This window comes from Oryctolagus cuniculus, chromosome 13 (assembly GCF_051225735.1).
Source record: "Oryctolagus cuniculus isolate XC-2025 breed Fujian yellow rabbit chromosome 13, ASM5122573v1, whole genome shotgun sequence".
Classification (NCBI taxonomy): Eukaryota; Metazoa; Chordata; class Mammalia; order Lagomorpha; family Leporidae; genus Oryctolagus; species Oryctolagus cuniculus.
In genome coordinates this window covers 99,270,851-99,294,996 of record NC_142879.1, presented here as the reverse complement: position 1 = coordinate 99,294,996, position 24,146 = coordinate 99,270,851, and the positions used below count along the sequence as shown (strand labels likewise).

At 36.5% G+C, this 24,146-nt stretch overlaps 1 protein-coding gene across 38 annotated transcripts in view; it reads left to right on the top strand.

Moving 5' to 3' along the window:
- ZMYND11 (zinc finger MYND-type containing 11) overlaps window positions 1-24,146 on the top strand; it is a 129,354-nt gene that overhangs the window by 61,939 nt on the left and 43,269 nt on the right. For 12 of the 38 annotated variants that reach the window (XM_070056008.2, XM_008249358.4, XM_051835904.3 and 9 more), the window contains 3 exons: window positions 3,387-3,546; window positions 13,783-13,827; window positions 16,494-16,655. In XM_070056008.2, coding sequence (XP_069912109.1) covers window positions 3,387-3,546; window positions 13,783-13,827; window positions 16,494-16,655 — 367 coding nt within the window. Of the gene's footprint in view, window positions 1-3,386; window positions 3,547-12,895; window positions 13,064-13,153; window positions 13,365-13,782; window positions 13,828-16,493; window positions 16,656-24,146 lie in introns of those variants that run through there. The other 26 variants (XM_089311839.1, XM_089311838.1, XM_070056009.2 and 23 more) reach the window with 8 other exon arrangements.

Genomic DNA, 24,146 nt, shown 5'->3' with positions numbered 1-24,146 from the left:
CTCCCCAAATGCTGGCAACAGCTGGGGTGCTGCCAGGCCAAAGCCAGAATCCTAAAACTCAATCTAAGTCTTCAACGTGGGTTGTTGGAGTTCAACTCTTAAGTGTTCACCTACTACTTCCCAGGGTGCACATCAGCAGGAAGCTGGAATCGATGGAGCTGGGACTTGAAAATAGACACTGCCATATAGGATATTGTTGTCCCTAGTGCTGTATTAACTGTGTACCAAACACCTGTGCCTAATTTTCTTTTTCTGTGCCATTTTTAGGATTTTGTTATTATATACACAATTCCTTGCTTTCCTGTATTATGCACTAGAAGAGTGTAAATCATGCTGGAGTTATCTGGTCACTGAAAGTTTGACAGTTGATTTAAGCATAGGTGCTAGCTGGTTTTTCCTAGGGAAGCACTTTGTCAACCTCTTTATTTCTTGGGAAATTGACCTTATTAAGTATTCTGTTTTTTTGTGTGGTCAAATTTTGGTCATATTTTCTTAGAAGATACTAGTAGCCATCTTGCTTTTTTGTATGAAACAAATTGTTTATGCTAATTTCAATTTTACATATGATATATGCCTACAGACATTTCTTAGTTTCTGTGATTGCTTTGTGTCTTTACTGTTGATGATTTAGCTAATGACACTTTTTCTTAACAAGGAACTCTTGATTAATAGTTCATTGTATTATTTTTTTAATTAGCACTGCTTTAACTTTTGTAATAATTTTCCCTATATCTTAGAAATTTTTAGGTAAACTTTTTGATGAAATGGTTGTTTATGAGTTTTCTGCTTTTGCTATTCATATTTGGCTTACTTTCACTGTGATTATCTAAGGTCTTTTACTTTTGGAATTTATTAAGATCATCATTGTGGCAGTTTTGTTATCTTTACCAATGTTCCTTGGGCCTTTTGAAGGTACTTTGAATTTACAATAAATCAACTAGCCCTGTCTTACTAGTTAGATCTTCTATATCTACTTACTTTTTTTGCCTCACAGATTTATTTGTGAACTGAGATGAGGAAATTAAAATCTCATAATTCTGTATTTGTCCCTTATTTCTTATAGTTTTAACATTATACACATGCCCCATTTGTAAATATTTTTCCGAGAGAGACAGGGAGACAGAGTTCTTGCATCTGCTAGTTTATTCCACAGAGGCCTTCAATAGCCAGTACTGGACATCTCAGAAGCCCATAGCTAGGAGCCAGAAACTCAATCTTGGTCTCTCATGTGAGTGGCACAGACTCAAGTACTTTAGCCGTTTTATATATATATATTTTCAATCCAGTCTTAATCCCTGCTTCATTTAGATTGTATTTGTCTTTGCCCGTGATTCTCAATCTGAGTTATTCTTTATATTTTTTTATTTGTTGAGTTTAGCCGTTTTGTGTTTATTTAAGAAGACAAACATAATTGTTTTTGGCCTTCTCATATTTAATATGTTCTCTATTTTTCCTTCTTCTTCTTTTTTTTTTTTTTTTTAGAAAGATTTGTTTATTTGTTTGAAAGGCAGAGTTAGAGGGAGAGATGGAGATCTTCCACCCCCTGGTTCACTCCCTACAAGGCCACAGTGAAGGCAGGAGTCTGGAATTCCATCTGGGTCTCCCATAAGTGTGGCAGAGCTAAAAATCCTCAGGCTGTCCTCTGATGCCCATCCAGATGCATTAGCAAGAAGCATCAGAAGTGTAGCAACCAGGACTTGAATTGGTGTGCATATGTGGTGCAGGTTGCAGGCGATGGCTTAAGCCACGGTGCTACAATGCCCGGCCCTTAGATTTTCTTTTGTTATGTTTCATTGTATAATGTGTTTTATATGAATTTTTTTCAGATAATTTGGAAACATTTTCGTTTTAAGGATTATATGATAAATAAGTAGTATGCTTAATTCTAATATAGTTTTTAAAATTAGGTTTGTACTGTGAACAGTAATGAAATTAGCACATTTTTCTTTTATCCATCTTCTTTCTCCACTTTCCGATCTGTAATCGATTATTTTTGTGAGTTCTGACCTTTACATATGAAAATATATTTACATATGAAAATATATTTCCTAAACAGAAAAAGGTATCTTCCATGTACTGAAAACACAAATGCTTATTACTAGTGCTTTGATTGGGATTTATTCTGAAAATTCATCTTCTGAGTTTATCAGGACTTTCGATGCTGGCATTTTGTATTTTCAGAATTATTTGTTGTGTTGATACTTGAGTGATAGACTAATGGGATCTCAAATTCTTTATCCTACTTTATTTCCTTGAAGACTTGATGAAACTTGTTTTCTGGAGAAGTCTAATATGTCTCATTTAACTCACAATATGTTTTCATCTGGGTATCTTTTTTAAGATTTATTTATTTAATTGAGAGGCAGAGTTACAGAGAAAAAGAGGGAGAGACAGAGAGAAAGGCTGGTTCATTCTCCAAAATGCCTTGATGGCCAGAGCTGGGCCCATCTGAATGAAGCCAGGAGCTGCTTCTGGTTCTCCTATGTGGGTGCCGGGGCACAACACTTGGGCCATCTTCTGCTTTCCCAGGTCATCAGCAAGTAGCTAGATTGGAAGTGGAACAGCCAGGACTTGAACCAGCACCTGTTTGGGATGCCAGCGCTGCAGATGGATGCTTACCCTACTACAGCACAGTGCTGGTCCCCTTTTTCTCTGTATCTTAAGAGCTTTTGGAAGCCTAGTAGTTGGAGATATCAGTGTTGAGGTTTGTAGGGAGGGGAATTGAAAATGACCAAAATTCAACTGTATTTATAATGCTTCTTTTATGGTAACAGGAGTTAAATGTAATTGATGAATACAAGAATCTCTACTGTTGTTCTCTGTGATCCATGGTATGTTTGAAATATTTCATTTTGTCCCTTGGAAACATAAAAGAAACCATATCTTTTGGTGACTCAGTCCAAAGTATATTTTGTTAAAATGTACTTTTTTGCCTTGCTGACCAGAGCATGTGTCCATTTTTCCTTATGCTCATATGGTGAAAAACACTTAGGTAGTTCTTTTTCTCTGGTGTCATTTTCTTAAGTTTTGAGTAAAAGTATTAGAAAAAAATTTTGTGATTCTGAGATTCTATGTTTGGGGGTTACAGAATTCTAATTTTAGAACCTGAAGAATAGAAGTTGGTGGTAATACCTCCAGACACTAAAACTCAGTGGAATGGTTGAAATCTTTTAAGTGATTTGTGTTTGCTGGTTTGGGACTGACTGTTTTTGAACAAATATTACTCTATGTAGAATAGAATTTAGGTTTGAAATATAATTGGAACAGTTAAGTATTCAGAACTTTCATTAATAAAAATCATAATAAAACAAATTACCCCCTTTTTCTTATTAATTTCCATTTTCAGCACTAAGGAATTTATAAATTCGTTTTTCCTCTATATTCAGGTATATGTCTCGAGTCCACGGTATGCATCCAAAAGAGACCACCCGTCAGCTGAGCTTAGCTGTGAAAGATGGTCTTATTGTCGAAACTCTAACAGTGGGCTGCAAAGGTTCAAAAGCTGGTATTGAGCAAGAAGGATATTGGTTGCCAGGAGATGAGATTGTAAGTATGTTTCATTTGATTAATTTAGAGATGCAGGGTCAGTTATTTTCATTATTTTAGATACAACCTGTAGGAAAATCATTTTAAGAAATGTAGCTATTTCATTTTAGTGTTTTTAGCAACATTAAGGCTCTAAATCGATAAGATGGATAATTTCTTTACTGGTTCTTTAGGAGATAACTTCTATAAAGTGCTTACTTATTTTGCCTGTATTACCTTAAATCTAAAAAATAAGCAATAACTCTTTTTATATACACACTATTAATGACATTCCTAAGTGTTTTATTTAGTAAATACTAGTTTAAAAATGGTTCAGTTCAGGTTAATGTTAATGTCATCTAGATGACTGAAAGGGATACATTGTCTTTTTAAAGTAATAGTCACACTTCGGGTTGGATGGCATAAGATCCTACAGCCATATTTCAGTAGGAATTTTCCGACAGGTTTCGCAGATCCCAAATGTCAGATTCCCCTGGACAATGTTTTCATTGATGAAGGATTGCTGCAAGTGTTATGCACTGGAACAGAAATCAAACAGGAAAAACAGAAGGTTAATTATATTTTTAACCTGGTTCTTTGTTTGACTCTTTTTTTAATAATTATTTATTTATTAGAAAGAGTTAACACAGAGAGGGAGCCACACACACACACACACACACACACGGAGGGGAGGCGGTTTTCCACCTGCTGTTTCATTCCCCATGTGGCTACAATAGCCAGGGCTGGGTTAAGCTGAAGCCAGAAGCCAGGAGCTTTTTCCATTTCTCCTGTGTGAGTGGCAGGAGCTCAAATACTTGGGCCATTCTGCGACTTTTCCCAGGCCATGAGCAGGGAGCTGGATTGGAAGTGCAGAACTGGGGCTCTGAACTGGCCCCCATATGGGATGCTGGTGTTACAGATGTCAGCGTTACTCACTATACTGCAATGCTAGCCCCTGAGTTTTCTTTAAATAGAGATGTCTTTTGCTTTTCTTTCAGTATATCTTTACACTCAGAGGCACATATAGAAGTACCTTTTTTCTTAGGTACAAATTGGTCTCATGTAGTATTTCAGTCCTGCTACCTTATTTTATCGATATTTTAGTATCTTGATTAACAAGTCTAAATTTTACAAAGGAGCATCATTTAAGATGTTAACTTTTAGTATAGCATATGTTAAAATTTTTTTCATTTTGAAAAGAATGGATTTAACTATAGGGTCTTTTGAGAGTGTTTTATCATGAATTCTCTAAAACCTAAAATTATAAAAATAACAATCTTAAAACTGGTTCTTTGCAGAATAATTTACTCAAAACTTTGAATTTACTTCCTTTGCGGTCCTAGAGTAGATGAGTCCATAAACATACTAAGCTGTCTGAGAGCAGTAAATTAACCAGCACCGTTTCTGTGGGGAGCTGTTTCACAGAAGCAGCTATGATGTTATATACCTAGAAAACTTGTTCAATTAGAAGTTTGTTTATTTGAGAGGAGGAGAGAGAGAGAGAGAGAGCTCCCACATGATGGTTGACTCCCTCCATGCCATGCCCACAGTTACTGGGGCTGGGCCAGGGCCGAAAGTGGTACCTGGAAACATAGTCCAGGCTTCCCACATGGATGGGACTCAGTCATTTGAGTGGTCACTGCACCCTCCCAGGGTCTGCACTGATGGGATGTTGGAGTCAGAAGCCAGCTGGGAATCAAACCTAGTTGTCAGATGTGGATGTCTTCAGCACTAGGCTAACTACCCACCTCAGGCTGTTCAGTTTTAACACTGTTTTTGTCAGTTTATTCTATCTTCAGAGCTTCAAGAAGGAATTCACACTTTCCACAAACAGAAAATATGGGAGGAAAAATTTTGCTTTCACTGATATCACCTGGTTTGTGCACTGGAAGCATTCTTTTTTTTTTTTCTTTTTTTTTCTTTTTTTTTTTTTTTACAGGCAGAGTAGACAGTGAGAGAGAGAGACAGAGAGAAAGGTCTTCCTTTTGCCGTTGGTTCACCCTCCAATGGCCGCCGTGGCTGACGCACTGTGGCCGGCGCACCGCGCTGATCCGATGGCAGGAGCCAGGTACTTATCCTGGTCTCCCATGGGGTGCAGGGCCCAAGCACTTGGGCCATCCTCCACTGCACTCCCTGGCCACAGCAGAGAGCTGGCCTGGAAGAGGGGCAACCGGGACAGAATCCGGCGCCCCGACCGGGACTGGAACCCGGTGTGCCGGCACCACAAGGCGGAGGATTAGCCTAGTGAGCCGCGGCGCCGGCCCTGGAAGCATTCTTAAAAAGTTAAGTGACAGTGTTTACATCAGAAGCATTTTTCTGTTGAGTTTCCTTACAGAAAGTTTGTAAAGCTGTGTTTCCAGTGAAGAAACTGGTTGTCAAGACATAGTAAAAATAGTGTCGAATGATTTAAATTTATCTGTATCAGACATTTAAAGGACAGGCATTAGTATCTGCTAGCACATTATATACTCAAAAGAATCAAGATCATAAAAAAATTTTGTATCCCAAAACACTTAGAAACTTACAGATTTAGTAAAGAATATTATACAGAGAATTTCTAAGATTATATAATAACAAAACAGGTACAGTTTAATTTACAGGAGCTTGGCTTGTGAGTCATGTGTACACTTTTTCATAAAAGTGATTTTATTTCCCTTTTTAGGTTTGTGATTTTCCATGTTTTCTTCCTCATTAAATTGTAGTTTGTTTGTTTAATTTAACAAGCAGTTAATTAGCTTAAATGTTCCCCAATGCATTAGGTGATACATTCTGTTTTTTTATTTTTGATGTCCATATGGCATATATTTTTAGAATCATCCATTTCTTTTTTTTTTAATTTGGATTTCTTTATATATATATATATATATATATATATATATATATATATATAGTTGGAAGTCAAACACCAGAATATAGGTTCTGATTGGTTCTTTTTTTTTTTTTTTTCAAGATATATTTTATTTATTTGAAAGACAGAGTTACAGGGAGAAACAAAGAGAGAAAGAGAGAGAGAAATATTCCACCTGCAGGTTTACTCTCCAGATGGGCTGCAACAGCTGGGCTGGCCAGGCCAGTGCCAGGAGCTTCATCCATGTCCCCGAACATGGATGTGTCGCTCCCCCTCTTCGTGGAGGAACGACACAGGACCCTGCGCTGTTCTTTCTGTCTGCTCGGCCCTCCCCGGGTTTGCTGCTGGTTCTTCCCGGGTTGGCTACCGACCCTTCCACCTCCGTGGAAGGGCGGTTCCCCCTGCCACATTCCCCACTTCCGCAGGGGAGCGGCACACCGCTGGCCGGCTCTCTCGGGGGCTGCACAGCTGTTCCTCTTAGATGTTCCTGGTGCATGCCGTCTCTCTCCTCCTTTATAGTCCTCTTCCGCCAATCCCAACTCGGCTGCCCACACGCCGAGTACGCTGCTCTCCTCCAATCAGGAGCAGGATCAGCTCCTGGAGGTCATCACTCAAGTTGGCAAGAGGCAGCTGCGTAGAAGCTGTTTTCTCCTCTCCCAGCGCCATATTGTGGGAGAGCAGATGCATAGAATAAGTCTTAATTCCAGTAACTTAGTCTAGTCCGGGTTGCTCCCCACATGGATGCAGAGGCCCAAGCACTTGGGCCATCCTCAGCTGTTTTCCCAGGCCATCAGCAGGGAGCTGGATCAGAGTGGAGGAGCCTGGACACAAAAAGGCACTCATGGGATGCTAGCATCATTGGTGGTGGCTTAAATGTCTGTGCCACAGCACCATGATTGGTTCTTATTCAAAAACATGTTTTATACCAAACATGCATATATCCTATAAATGAAAGTAAATATCAAAATTGTGTCTAAGTTACAAAATAAATAAATGCTTAGAAATCAGAGGTAACAGTGTATAGAATGATTAGGTTCTAATATAGTAAACAAGGATTTCCATTCCATTTGAAGCATTTTATTTTACTGACCTTAAGGAAATTTCTTAGCCTCTTTAGTAGTCAGCTGTAATATGGGCATATTAATATCTGTTTTATTTGATTGTTTTAAGGAACATCATATAAAACATATAGCTCATGTACTCAACAAATTTTTTGACAAGTGAACTAATATGCTTAATGGTGATCTATTACACATCAAGGTGCCTGAACTTAATAATAGGGTATTGTACATTTCAAACTAACCAGAAGAATGGTTTTTAAAAGTTCTTACCTCAGAGAAAAGATAAGTGAGGTGATGGATTTTTAATTAGCCTGACTTAATCATTCTACGGTATATACATGTATGCATCACTTTGTACCCTATAAATATGTATAATTATTATTTGTCAATTAAAAGAATAATAAAACTTTAAGAAATGTTTAAAACAAGACAAATTCTTGAAATATAGTGTAGTAGAAACACAAGTTTCTTACTAACTGTGTGAACAATACAGTTACCAGCATCTTTTTACTTTTCAACCTATGTCCTCAAAGACATTGCCTATAAAGACATTTTCCTTTAAAGCACTGGATTGTTGTATAAAGTAATGAGATTAACCATATGTCTGTTTCATTACCTTAAATGGTATACCACCTGGCTATTCAGTGGCTGTCTACCTGCTACTGTTTTCCAGGCTTAATAATACTCTTGAAGGATGTAAATTAACTATATCCCTCTTGGCATAGTACAGACATCTTACACTGGCTGCTTTTGTGAATGTGTATTAACTGTATGGCCTGTGCATGCAGGCTATGGCTTAATGGTGGTGCAGATTGTGAACTGAACAACTTAGGAAGCACCATTCACATCAGAGACATTAGATATTTTATTTAACAGCTCTCAAGCGAACAGTTGTAAAGTGTCTTAGTTTAATAAAGTAAGTATATAGTAAGAGTGTCTGGTCACCTTATTTACTCAAAGGTATTTTGTGACTAGTGACTGCCAGCATTTGGTTTGAGACCCCTCCTTTATAGTTTGAGCACCTTGTATATAGTGTGAATTACTTCAGTGTCTTTAAAAACTTGAGATTTTCAGTTGAAAGATGTATGTTATTGTTTACCTGGTTGCCTTTCAGACTTAGAGTCAGTTAAGGAAAAAAAAGCAAGTGTGTGTCTGTTGTGTGTGTGTGTATGTGTGTGGGTGTATTTGTATATATACATATGTATGTATATATAGGTCCTTGAAAAGGAAAAGTCTAGAATGTTTTTAGTTACTTGTTACAGTGCTTATATATATTTATTTATTTATTTAAATAATTCAAAGGTACTGGTATTCTTTATAGTCAGTTTTCTCATTTAAGTAGGCAGTATATCTCTTTTCCTTCTATTACTTCTTAAAATAGTATAGCCTCACAATAGGGGGAAAAGTTACTTTTCTTGATAAGCCCTGCAAGTTATATCTCACGAGATATTTTGTGCTAGCAAAGATACTGTGGTCTACTTATCTTAATTTCCACAGTTATGTTGTAAAATAAAAGGTACACAAGAATATAGTTTACTTTAAAAAAGAGTTTTTTGGTATTGTATTTTAATTTCACATCTGCTACTTTTTGTCCAATGACTGTCCTTGAAATAATTGAAAAATAAGCATATTTGGGGTATTTTTAATAAATAGAGCAATCATATATTGAAATCTTAACTGTAGTAGATGAGAATATAATTATATGTAATCTGTCTATGAAGAAACCTGTATAAGGCAAAGGCACTGGCCACCATGATACTGAGATTTTTTTATACTAAACTAGAATGATTTTTGGACTTTCTATAAAAAAGATTTACTTATTTATTTGAAAAAGTTGCAGAGAGACAGAGAGAGAAAGATGTTCCACCTGCTAGTTCTGTCTGCAGATGGCTGCAATGGCCAGGGCTGGACCAGGCTAAAACCAGGAGCCAGGTGATTCATTCAGGTCTCCCACATGGGTTGCAAGGGCCCAAACACTTGGGCCATCTTCTACTGCTTTTCCCAGGCCATTAACATGGAGCTGGATTGGAAGCGAGGCAGCGGGAACACAAACCAGCACCCACATGGGATGCGGGCATCATAGGCCACAGCTTTACTGGCTGTATCACAATGTCGGCCGCAATTTTTAGACATTTTGTGATGCTGATTTCAACTACCATTGTAACCCCTTTGTGAGTGATAATTCATGTGGAAAAGCTGTGGTAAAATTAATTATTAACATCTTCAAGGTAATTTCTTTTTTAAAATTTTTATGTATTTTCACTTGAGAGGCCGAAAGATAACAGAGATCATCTGCTTTGTTCATTCTTCAAATGCCTGCAATGACCCTGGTCTGAGCCAGACTGAAGCTGGGAGCTGGGAGCTGGGAACTCAGTCCAGGTCTCCCACAGGGGTTACAGGAACCCAGCTATTTGAGTCATCGCTACTGCCTCACAGAGTATGCATTAACAGGAAGCTGGGCGGGGGGGGGGGGGGGGGGAGTTGACCTAGTGGTTAAGATATCTAGAGTGCCTGGAATCTTGTAGCCACCAAGAGCTCCTGACTCAAGCTTCTGGCTGATGTGAGCCCTGGGAGGCAGTGATGATAGTCGAAGTAATTGAGTTCCTGCTACTCATGTGGGAGATTTGAATTGAGATCTGGGATCTGGCTTTTGTCTTGGCCAGTCCTGGCCATGGTGAGCATTTTGGGAATGAACCAGAGAATGGGAGCTCTCTCTTATCTGTCAAAAGAAAAGAAGAAGAGATGGGGAAAAAAAAAAAAAAAAAGCTGGTTTCGGGGGTAAAGCTGGTACTCTGATAGGAAATGTAGCATTCCCAAATGACATTTTTTTTAAAGATTTATTTATTTATTTGAAAGTCAAAGTTAAACAGAGAGAGGAGAGACAGAGAGGTCTGAAGCCAGGAGCTTCTTCCGGGTCTCCCACGTGGGTGCAGGGGCCCAAGGACTTGGGCCGTCTTCTACTGCTTTCCCAGGCCATAGCAAAAAGCTAGATTGGAAGTGGAGCAGCCTGGACTTGAACTGGCACCCATATGGGATGCCAGCACTGCAGGTGGTGGCTTTACATGCTATGCCACAGTGCTGGCCCTCCAAATGACATCTTAACTGCTAGGCCAAATAACCCCAGTGATATTTTACATGTGTCTATATGAGATGGGAGAATGAAAAAAAGTAATAAAGTCAGGCCACTCCAATTTAAAATGGTTTGCTTCAATATTAATGAATAAACAAGGGAAAAATATTTGTACCAATCAGTTTTTTGAATGGCAAACTTATTTAACCCTGGGGACCACTCTCGTAAATTGTTTATGATCATCAGATTTGCTTGGCATGACAGTAACATTCACTCATAGAGCCCAAATAATTTATCTAAAAGTGGTTTTCATATGATGTTGGTTAAAGGTCATTAGGCCAGGAACAGAGTAAAATTGTGTGATTTCTGACCATTTAGTTGTTTGTTTCATAATTTTTTTTAATTCTATATGTTCCCAAGGGCTCATTATTTGCTTGCTCTAAAGAAATATACATAGATAGCTGTATTCAGTCCATATTTTTAATTAATTTATTTATTTCAAAGACTGAATTATAGAGAGGCAGAGACAGAGAGAGAGGTCTTCCATCTGCTGGTTCACTTTCCAGATGGCTGCAAAGGCCGGAGCTATGCCGGTCTGAAGCCAAGAGCCTGGTGCTTCTTCTGGGTCTCCTATGTGGGTGCACAGGTCCAAGCACTTGGGCTTATCTTCTACTGCTTTCCCTGGTCTTAGCAGAGAGCTTGATCAGAACTGGAGCAGCCGGGACTCGAACTGGTTTCCATATGGGATGCCAGCACTTCAGGCAGTGTCTTTACCTGCTACACCATGGCGCCGGCCCCATATTTCTTCACAGCTCTTTTTCTCCTTTATTCTCAGAACATGAAAATCATATTTTTTGGGCAAACTATTGCCATTTGCTAGGTAGAGTTAAGTTTGATATTTAGTAGCTTTTCTTTAAGTAAATAGAAGTTTATCTTTTATAGGTTAAATTCTTGACTAGTAAGGTACTTACCAGGTCTTGCCCTGACATCCTGCTTTGAGTCTTTTCTTTTTATATAATGTGGTTTGTACTGCCTTAAGAGCAGGATTTTATATTACTTTTAAATAGGCCTAAGAGATACCTTTTAAATGAAAGGGTAGAATTCTATATTTATTACTTCATGTCATTTAAATTTTTGATACCTTTTAGAAAAGTATTATTAATGAAAATATATACTTTGTGGTTTCTTAAAGATAATGACATATTATCGATAACTGGTCTTGGATCCTAATTTACAGATGAACAAAATAGATACTTTCTTCCCTGTCATCTTCTGCTTCTCCCTACTCAAAACGTCCAGTGTAAAAGAAGTTGTGGGTTGTATTTCTTGAAATTTAGCTAAGTTCTCATCTTTTAGATAATATTGGAATTTGTAGCCTTATTCTTCAGAAATCATACCATAAACAGCCATGGCAAGAAGTTGCTTACTTACTGCTCAAGAAATCATTAAGATAGCCCTCATTAAATTCAGATGAGCTTAACTCTTCCAGTCCTCTTTCATAAATATTGCATAGTAGAGTAACAAGATTTTAAAGTTTAGATCTTTACCTTTTACCTTTTTCTTGTAATTGTAGTTGTCAAGTTAATGAGCCAGATGTTTTAAATACCTTAGTGTAAAACTTGATGCCGTTTGAATATGGTTGATAGTTTTAAATGTGAAATATATTTGGTTCTATTTATGTTAATTCTATACAGAAGTACACATTCCTTCCAAATGTCCATTCTCTGTTTCAGTTACAAAAATATAATAATTTATTTGCTAAGTAAAGTATCTGTGATTATTACTAGTTAGAAACCAAATATATTATATAGTTTTATGTACATTTCAACTGTACTATTGTCAATTCAGAAATTATTCTTCAGTTTAATAATTTCCATTGTACTCAATAGAATATTTTTGGATCATACTATCCTATTGTACTCTTCTCACTGATTGTGTGTGTATGTGTGTGTGTATGTGTGTGAATTCTCTTCTTTTTTCCTTTCTTCTGTGTAAATTCTGTTTCACTGGGCAATGTAGTCATATTTTTGTTGTAAAAGGAAATAAAATTTAAAATTACTGGAATTATGACACTATCAAATTCTTACCTTTGATTAACTGAATCGTTAGCAGAATTATACTAAGCTTAGAAGTATAGAGAATTTTATATTCTGTTTACATTAAAATATTATACTGGTAGTGTAATGGTTATCTGTTCCTTAAGTGAAAATAGGAAGTTACTTTAAAAGTTAAAATTGCTGTTGAATTATTGGTGGGGGAAATTGTGATTTGGAACACTTTGTTCCAAGAGTTCTTCCAGGCACCTCTGTTGCTGCCTAACTGCACAACTCTCTTTTTGTGCTTCATTTTTGCCTCTAAATTAACCTTCATAATATTTCTTGATTTATACAGCTTACAGAAATGTGAAAGTGAAATGTGGTGATGAATTTTAATGTGCCTGGAAAATAAATGCACATACATATATAAGCATGCTATATCATTTTGTGACTTGATCAGTTCCTGTTTTTTGCACTATTCTTAACACTCACTAACACTTCCTGAGCGCGCATGTTGTGCCAGGTACTCATCTAAGTATTATATACATATTAATTCATTTGATTCTTATAAAAACCCTATAAACTAGGTACTATCATTCTGTTCATTTTACAGATAGAAAATGACACACAGAGAAGCTAAGCATTCTGCCCAAGATTACACAGCCGTGAGTGCCGGAGCCAAGATTTGAACCAGTATGGCTCCAGAGTCTTAACCAAATGCTATATGGATGACAGAGACTTAGATCAATAGGCTGCTGCTAGATGGTGGAATTTTTTCTACTAGGTTCTGAGGACAGCCTGTATAAATTTCACACTATGGTGAGGTATTGAGTTCACCACACTTGCATTCATCACAACAAGTTTTAAAAGATCTAATGTGAACTAGTTTCAGATCAGTAAGACATATTTATGGTATTGTACAAATTTATAATGACACCAAATTTGCCTGTTAGTAAAATATTTTTCTTCTGTTATCATAGGTTTCACATAAGTTCTGGGGGCAAATTTTCTCTGTGTCCATTTGTAGCTTTTGTGTTAGTGTGAAAAGTTTCTTTTGTAACAGGTAATAAGTAAGTTTGCATGTTAATGATTAGCACATTGATAGATTATCAGTTAATGTCTTCAAAATAGTATAAGTCATATAGCAAATGAAATGTGAAATCCCTTTAGCTCTGTGTATTGCCTGATATTGAGCAAAGTTGTAGTAGAGAGACCAAGATTATTTTGTTTTTATTTTGAAAGGCCTACAGTATGCAGCCTTTCTCCCGGACAGCAACCCCAAACAAGGTGAACTAATTTTGCACTATGTTATTTTACTTTAATTCTGCTGAATTTTTTGGGCTTTTTTTTTTTTTTTGGTTTGTTTGTTTTTCAGTATTATAATTCTATCTTACTTTTAGGCTAGCTTAGTGCATTCTTGCTAGAATTGTTTGTTAAAACTATACTATCTTTATATTGCTTCTGGTTTTGAATTTTGTGCTAGTAGATTTGCTTTTTAAAATGCTTTCTGGTTTTGAAGTAGCAGTTTACATATGCAGTTAATCAGGCTGTAATAGATTAGCTGATTACATTTGGTAAAATCCAGTATAAATGTAAATGTAGCTAATTGGCATACATATTAAATATTAGTCAAAAGTACTATATAATGGGTTTTGTTTTTAATAGGAAAAGTTGTAGACAACTGGGCCAATGGTAAACTTGCCTATATCATTTATATCTCAGAATAACATTCCTGGATTCAGAATGTAGTGATTTCGAGCTTGACTTTTGCATGTTTTCTATTTTCTGAACAGCTGTTGCCATGAATAAAAGAATGAACAGCACTTCTTTTCCTAGCCCTACTTTTATATTGGATAATGGAGATAGTTATATGCCATTATATAAACATTTAGCCAAGTTTTTCTCAACTTTTATATTATTTGAATTACACTTTCTTTTCTATAATTGCTTTGAAAAATAGACCTAGAATTAAACACATAGTCAAAGGCAAATCATTTTCATCTTCATTTCATGGATGGATGGGGGTAGGGTAGGGGTAGGGTTAGGGGTATGGTAGGGATGGAAAGATGTAGGGAGTAGCATGGAGAGGCTGAAGATATGTTCTTACCTCTCTTTCTTAATAAACTTGCTAACTACCATCACACAGTGGAGCATCACATGAAGGTGAATTAATGTAAAAATTTCAAGTGATAAAAGATGGCAGTTTCTATTGTTAATGAATAGATAGAAGCCACTAAAATCCTTAAGATGATTCTAAATAGCTTTGAAGAAAATATCCTGTAATTTTTTTAAACTTGGAGTTCTGTTCATTAAATATGGAACAGGTGTCATATCCTTTGAAATGTAATTTATGCTGGAACATTTTGGTTAAAAAATTAAAATAACTAAAATATAACATATATGAACTATCTGAAGTAGATGGACCAATGACTGAATGTAGCCAAGCACCACACATATCGTGTCTATATGGTGCCACTGTGCCAAACTTTTTGAATAGATTTTTTTCTGTGTACAATCAGTTTTGTGTAAAATCATTGTTTTATGATGACAGTCTAAGTGATATTTTTCCACCAAAGTGAGTTTGCAGAGTATGTACATGTGTAGCAAATGACTAAAAAATGGTCATGTCTTTTCCCCTATTACTTTGGTCAATAAAAGACCACCAATTTCTTAATAAAAAGGAAAGCAGAAAGTTTATGTTTTCCAGGATTTACTGCTGTGCTTTTGCCATGACTCTGGATGTGGGTTAGAAGATGTGAATTTTGAAACCTTAGTGAAACCCTTCCTTTTTGAAGGAGTTAATAGTGGCACAGTTAAGCAATACATTTGAACCTCATTTCTAAAGAAGTTACTGCTTACTCAAGTGAGTGTTATAAAAAAGCGTTTATTAGGAGAATATTTTCATCAGAGAAAGTGAAAAATCTTCACCCTGGAACAGGGTGGATGATTTACAAAAAAGGATCCTGATGGCAAGGCCCATGTTTAGAATGCAGAATCCTCACTGGAGCACAGGTTTGGGAATACAGGATCCCACAGGATCCCTACAACCTATGGGTTTTATCTTTGTTCTTTTGGTTAACATATCTATAAAGGAAGGTTGAAATTCAATCCATCACTCTTTATGTAACTGTGCTTTAATAAAAGCTGAGTGATGTTTCTAAAGAACTAGTTCTAAACTAAGAGAACTTCTACCAATCTTCTTGTTTATACTTGAATAGTATGGGCTGTACAAAAAATGTGTTATAAATAAGAACATGTTGAGGAACACCTGTGTACCTGTCTTCATGTTCTTTTTAACTTTTAGGAACAGCTACAATCAGGAAATAAACCTACTTCCCTTCCCCCATGGTTATCTCCTTTGAACAGTGTGATTCAACCTTTAGTTTCACATTTTCAGTTTGTTTCCAAATTAAACAGACTGAATATTTGGCCTATCAGAACATGGACATTTTGACTGATGGTTATTTTCAATAAAGCATCCAATACCATGCATGAGAAGATAAGAATCAGTGAGCATCACCATTTATTCTGCTCCCATAGGTGCCATGTACCTATAGTATTTTTAAAAACTATGACAAAAGAAAGGTTTGTTTACTTGAAATATTAAGCTATAGGTTGGTTTGGGGTGCTCAATTTACTGGAAAAATTATTTCTTAGATTATATTTCAAAGTGAAAGATAATATTAGAACTGCAGTAGGCTTTGGACTTACTTCATTTTGGATTGGTTTTGCTATCAGATCACCTTAAAGATTTTCTGAATTAATACTGTTTAGGAAAGAATTTAAAATTTAAAGAAATCAATCTGTAGTTGTTTTCCCTCTTGTTTTAACACAGGAAATGTCTAAAATTGTTTATAATGCCTAACTTCTGATGGAGTTTAGTTTCAATTTTGTTCTTAGTCATTGCAGATACTGACAAACTGTCATACGAAATTATTTTGTATTTTTTGTAGGACTGGGAAACAGAAAATCATGACTGGTATTGTTTTGAATGCCATTTGCCTGGAGAGGTGTTGATATGTGACCTGTGTTTTCGTGTGTATCATTCCAAGTGTTTGTCTGATGAGTTCAGGCTTAGAGACAGCAGTAGTCACTGGCAGTGCCCAGTTTGCAGGGTGAGTACCTATGAGCTTTCATGTGCTGGTCAGAGGGTTTATCTTAATTAATAGCTTCACAAAGATATCCCAGGTGGTCTTGCCAGGTGAATGGATAAATTACTGGAGGGTGGGGGTTATCTGCTGAAATGGTGAATGAACACAGAGCACTCATAAATGGATATCACAGAACACATTCCATATTTCAGGATGTGGATTCTAGAAAGTTTTAATTGTATAAATATATATCCTCTTCCCTACTTCATACCTGCCTCTGGAATGTGTGACTGCTTTAATGGATAGCCTCTGGAAGTCAGAAATAATATGCCACACTAAGATTTGTTCAATAAGTACTTTATAATGTATTGCACAATTTATGCCATTCAGAAAACACGATTAGCAAAAGGCACAGTGTTGGAAACATTTTTATCTATTTTCCATTTTATATACAAGGAATGTTGCCTTTATTTTGTCATATCATGAGTTAGTTTATTATTTGGTTATACTTTATTTGGTGGGTTGGGGGATGGGACAGTTGTGTATAAAGAATCATGATTACTTTATTTAAAGCAAAATGAGTTTGTCCAGTAGATAAAATAGGTACTTTCTACAGTTGTTTTTCTTCATTTACCCCACTGAAGAATATACTTGCTGTGATTGTTGGATGCAGAATGTGGTGTGTCTGTGTGTATATGAGTGATGTGCAATGAATAAATGCTACATTGCATATGGCATTGAAGGAATTATTTGAATGCAACCTCTACTGTTTTGTAGTTGATATTATCAACTTCCTTATTTGGAGCCAAGCAAGTTGTCCAAATTACTTATGAGTTTAGTTTGTGAAAATGTTTTAAAGAACTTGAGAAATTTAAATATTCATTTAGTGTTCCAGAAAAATTTTGTATTCGTAATTATTCCCTTCTTTGGCATCAAAAATTTTCTGCTAGAATGATAAGCAAAATACAGGATACATTGTAGTCCCTTATTAATTTCACTTTGTATCATCTAAGTATACTTAATCTTTCCAACAGTACTGTACATATTTAATAGGCAGGCAGAAAACAGTTGGAGTAGTGTTTAAAAAATGGTTAATGATTATATCAGTAAAATTTGTAAATGTCAGTTAAGCAGTGATAAATCCCCAAGTCTAGATATATTAATATGAAGCCCAAAGTTGTAGGTCTCTATCTATAAGTGCTGTCTGAGTACTCATAATTGTGAGCAAATGAGCTCTATTAATATTCATATTTTATTCTCTTGTGTATTTGGTTTGTGTATTTTAGAGCAAATACATATCTCTTCTGGTATAATTTACACTAAGAGAAGTAAAAAAGTGAGATATTAAGTACAAAATTAGTAGGTACTAGAAATGTAAAAGAGAAAAAAGCAGCAGTGTCATTGATTGAATTAGGGTTTGTAATATGGACACAGATATTAGGAAATGCAATTCTAGGCATACTTGTGTCTTTATAGTGATAGCTTTTTCTTTTTTTTAAATTTTATTTATTTATTTGAGAGGTAGTTACAGACAGAGAGAGGGAGAGACAGAGAAAAAGGTCTTCCTTCCATTGGTTCACTCTCCAGATGACTGCAATGGCCAGAGCTTTGCTGATCTGAAGCCAGGAGCTGGGTGCTTTTTCCTTGTCTCCTATGCCAGTGCAGGGACCCAAGCATTTGGGCCATCTTCTACTGCTTTTCCTGGCCATAGCAGAGAGCTGAATGGAAGAAGAGCATCCAGGACTAGAACTGGCACCTATATGGAATGCCAGCACCGTAGGTGGAGTTAGATTAATCCACTGCGGCATGGTGCCAGGCCCTAGCCATAGCTTTTCCATATTAGGATTTAAGTCTTATTTACATAATAAAAAATTTTCAAGCAGGATTTTTGAGGGTAATTTAAACTTCATTGTAGGTATTTCATATTTTTTATCAAGAATGTAAGTTGTACAATTACACTTTTAACAAAAATGTGCAATACTTTTTTATTAGAATATTCTGTCAAGTTGTCTGATTCCAGATTTTTATTTGGTATACTGTTTACTTATTGGATGAAATTTTAAAAATATTTTCCATTTGTTACCGGCTCACCAGAAACATGATCACCTTATCCTTTTTTTCTCCCTCTTCATTGGCTTTCTTTTTACCTTGTTAACCTAAATTTTAAATATAATATAAATATATAATTATGCTTATTTAAATGATGCTGTAAGTCAGTACAAAATCTTAAATAATGCATCTGTCTTATGGTCTGTGAGATACTCTGTGGTAAGGCTCACAAAACCTATTTTCTTGCAAAGTACAGGAAGTTTTATCTTTTTCTTAAAAACTTCCAAAAGAATAATTACTTCTTTGTTAGACACATTCTATTGTCTTAATGGTTAGGTTCAAAAAAAGTAAGTGCTAAAATTTTCTTTACTCAGAGAAAGGGTGATAACCTTGAAATTCTAGTGGAGTTTTATATCTTTAAGGAAAAGTTTTAGGTCCATTTTTTTTTTAAGATTTATTTATTTATTTGAAAGTGAGAGTTACACAGAGAGAAGAGAGGCAGAGAGAGAGAGAGAGAGAGAGGGAGGTCTTCCATCCGGTGGTTCACTCCCCAGTTGGCCAAAATGGCCAGAACTGCGCCAATCTGGAGCCAGGAGCTTGTTCCAGGTCTCCCACATGAGTGCAGGGGCCCAAGGACTTGGGCCATCTTGTACTGCCTTCCCAGGCCATAGCAGAGAGCTGGATCGGAAGTGGAACCAGCGCCCATATGGGATGCCAGCACTTCAGGCCAGGGCATTAACCCACTGCACCACTGAGCCACAGCGCCGGCCCCAGGTCCATTTATTTCCTAAAACAAGGTGACAAAACTTTGAGTAAAGTTGTTTTTAATAATCTAAGAGGAGTGACTGATCAGATATAAAAATTACTTAGAGTATATAGATGAAAGCTGAAGAACTATGGTTCTAAATCAGCATAACTTTACTTTTTTTTTTTTTTTTTTTTTTTAACAGGCAGAGTGGACAGTGAGAGAGAGAGACAGAGAGAAAGGTCTTCCTTTGCCATTGGTTCACCCTCCAGTGGCCACTGCAGCCGGTGCACTGCGCTGATCCGATGGCAGGAGCCAGGTACTTATCCTGGTCTCGCATGGGGTGCAGGGCCCAAGCACTTGGGCCATCCTCCACTGCACTCCCTGGCCACAGCAGAGAGATGGCCTGGAAGAGGGGCAACCGGGACAGAATCCAGTGCCCCGACTGGGACTAGAACCCGGTGTGCCGGCGCCGCAAGGCAGAGGATTAGCCTAGTGAGCCGTGGCGCCAGCCCTAAATCAGCATAACTTTCTACTCTGTGTTCTTTTGCTTTTAAATTAATGTTTGCAAAGAATTAACTAGATATACCAGTAAAGAATTTTTCAGGTAAGATGCCAGAGCCAAATTTTGAAAATATAAGTAAAAGTAGTAGTTGAAAGATAGTCCTTACCACCTAACATTGAAGATTAAAGTAGGCCATTTCTAATATTTTGTAGTGTTCAGAAAACTATTCATTCTTATACAAATTCTTTGCCTTGCACTGTTCAGTTTCTGAGAATAATTTAATTCATTTCACACAGATTATCCAATATATCTGATTATTTGTGAAATATCTTGAAAGTGCTAATAGGCATTTTTCTAATTAAATATAATTTTACCAATTTTTATATCAAGAATCCTATATATTGCAACTCATTTACTGATATGCAGACTAATAAAAATGAGAATCTTTGCCTCTTAAAAGGAAGAATTCTTATAACTCTAAGGATATTTCTTCAGAATGTCTGCCTTTTTTTAAAATGGAAACTTTTACATTATGGACACAGTAGTAGATTGCTATTGAAAAATAGCTTGCAAATATATTAAGAGTTTGCTTTGAAAAAACTTTGAATAATATCCTTTCATATTCTTGTTATTGAGAGCTCTCATTAATTTAAATAGAGAAGTGATTTAAAAAATAAACATTCCTCTGTAAAACAATGAAATAATGGAGAAGAGTATAAAAAATTCTCAGAAATCCTACACACAGTAGGTAAATATTTAGATTTTTCCTTTTGTATATGTGTTTGTATCAACTTTATCTGTGTCTCTATAGTTTTACATACATTATTATTTGTAGCTATTTTGCTTCCACTTAATAAGTGTCCCAGATATCTTGTTTATATTATAATGTTAAGATTTCGTTTTTATTTGAAAAGCAGAGTTGCAGAGAGAGGTAGAAATTGAGAGCATGAGCATCCATCCACTTGTTGGACTCCCCAGATGGCCTCAACAGCCAGAACTGGACCAGACCAAAGCCAGGAACCAGGAGCTTCTTCCAGATTTCCCTCCTGGGTGGGACTTGGGCCATCTTCTGCTTACCCAGGTGCATTAGTAGGGAGCTGGATAGGAAGTAGAGCAGCTGGGACTCAAACTGGTGCCCATTTAGGATGCCAGTGGCATAGGCGGAGACATAACCTGCAGTGCCAGCAGATAATACAGCTCCCATATTAAAATTTAACAGGGTAGGCCATAATTTAAACAAATGCCCTTGATGCACATTTGTATCATTTCTACTATTTGCTGAAAATCTCTGTCATAAATGATGTTTGTATTCATATGTCAACAATCATCCTCCAGGGCCAGAGCTCTGGCATTCCTGTGGTGTTGGCATCCCATTATGGGTGCCAGTTCATGCCCTGGCTTCTCCTCTTCTGATCCAGTTCTCTGCTATGGTCTGGAAAAGCAGCAGAGTGTGGCCCCTGTTCTTTGGTCCCTGCACCCACGTGGGAGAGCTAGAAGAAGCTCCTGGCTCCTGCCTTCAGAAAGGCCCATCTCCGGCCATTATGCCATTTGGGGAGCAAACAATTGGGTGGAAGACCTTTCCCTTTATCTTTCCCTCTCTCTCTGTAACTCTACCTCCCAAATAAATAAATGAAATCTTAAAAAAATACAAAAATCATCTTTCATTTTGAACATCTGAGGAAGAGTCTTACTGTTACTTATCCACATGACTGAAGTTTGTTTTTTTAATTTATTTGAAGCTTATTTTCCTGTGTTAAGCATGCGTTTTCCCACAAAAATTACAAAATCATACCCTTTTGAAAAATCACTTACACAGCTTTATTTATAGAAACAATCTTTTTTTTTTTTTTTAATTTGACAGAGTTATAGACAGTGAGAGAGAGAGAGAGAGAGAAAGTCTTCCTTCCATTGGTTCACTTCCAAAATGGCAGCTACTGCCAGCGCTGCGCTGAGTGAAGCCAGGAACCAGGTGCTTCTTCCTGGTCTCCCATGTGGGTACAAGGACCCAGACACTTGGGCCATCCTCCACTGCCCTCCTGGGCCACAGCAGAGAGCTAGACTGGAAGAGGAGCATCAGATGGGACTAGAATCCAGCGCCCATATGGGATGCCGGCACCACAGGCAGAGGATTAACCAAGTGAGCCACAGCAGCAGCCCCGAAAGGAACAATCTTTAAAACACAGATAGCATCCATCATTTTTTTAAAAGAAAGACAATTTGTATATATCTGTAATTCTATCTTACCATCTTTTGCAGGAGAAGTTCACTTGAAGTTGAATTGTAAAAATTAAAGCATAGGATGCACATTTAAATTTTTGATAAAATCTGCAAACTGGCCTTTAGAAGATTATACCCATCTATGCCAACAGCATGTGAAAATTTTTCTCTACAGCATTGATAGGATGAAATTTTGTTTCATTTTATTTTACTTCAGTTTCCAAATTACACATTTTGTTCTTTGGTATCCTGGTTAGAATCAAGCCTCTGTGTGTGCATATATGCTCTGTGCATGTGTGTATGTGTGTGTGTAGGTATGTATGTGGGTTTGTGTGTATGAGCTCATATGTGTACTGCATACTTGCTGATCTAAAAGCATGACAGTGACACTGTGATATTGTTTGAGTTATAGCTAGTAGAAAAAAAAAACTTAATACAATTGAAAGCAAAGTGGTCTGTCATAAGACACCTCAGGACCACCTGCTAGGGTGGCATCGCATTGCCTTTCAGTGCAATGCTGTGTAAGGTTCTTTTCGTAGTGTTAGAAATGATTGTGCATTTTCAAGTATCAGACACTGCCACATGTGTCTGTTGAGCCCTTGAATGTGGCTTGTGAACTGAGGAACTGAATTTCAGTGTCCCACCTTCAGCTTGTAGCTACAGTGTTAGTACAGTTTTAGATCATTCATACTCTAATACCTACCCTACTCCAAGGTAAACATCTTTTGCTATAAAATGTTGACCTTATGAGGGTGGTATTGCACGTGTCTCCCTGACAAGCTGTGGTTGTGTTTTGGGAGAATTCTGAAACAGTTGTTCCCTCAAGCCCTTTCTCTCCCTAATGTACACAGCAGATTGTGTAACAAGCACTGGTCTGCATAGGTTAGTGCTTGTTATATCTGACAGCATTGCAATTGTTCAGAATCTAAAACCTTGTAAAAAAGTTAACTTAATGTGGACAAGTACATAGCAAAACAAGTGAAGTATAGATTTACAGACAAAATAATTGATACTTTCCAGGTTAGCAATTTGGAGATATAGTTTGAAAGTAGATCCCTGTTTTGTCCATCCTCATTTAATATGTACATGCTCTTCACATAAATGAATTTGATTTTCGTAACTTATATGAGTTACAGATTCATGTTATTGTTCCCATTTAAATTCAGATAAATAAAGGTTTTATATATGTAAGTTTTATATGTGTCATTGGGATGTAGCCTTTATGGGTGCTAGATGGTCTAAGATGAACTTCACAGTGTGGTTGATAGTATGTGAGTCATAATATATAAAGTGAGTAAATGGGAACACTGCGTGATCTACTTTTTTCACCACATTTGAGCCTCTCAAATGCAACAGTGCTCCACTAGAATCTCTTTTAAAATTTTGTTTTCTTTTAAAATTTTGTAATTTTATATTACTGTTCTTTATATCATACAACAAACTTTGAATCACTTTAGATGCCATTTATGAGATAGTTATTGTGTGCAAAGATCAATTTAAGTCACAAAAGAAAAAGTAACTTATTCAAGCTAATAGATAGGGACAAGTATTCAGTGTCTTTAAAAACTAGAAAATTTTCATCCCCCAGGAATATTTCAGGTTGCATTTTTCTCTTGTTAAGGCTAACAAATTTTAAAACTTTTGTTAATGCACAAATACAATGATGAATTAATTTAGCACACTAATAAACTGCAAAATCATAAGAAAATGTAGATAAAAAATAAGGAAGAATCAGTGTGAGAGAATTTTATTAATAGCTTCAAAATACTCTGATTATACATCTAACCTAAGAATACTCCCAGATTTGTGGCACTTGACTATCTGGCTCCTGTTCTTGACTCTTATGTATCTGCTATTCTGAGGAATAGAGCTGCTTAGCAGTACTTACACACTGATAGGACCTGTTCCTAAAATTTCCCTATTATAGCTTCTTTTAAAAATATTTCAAGTGAAGATACATATTTTGCAGGAAACAATACTTTAAATTAGATGTGTAGAA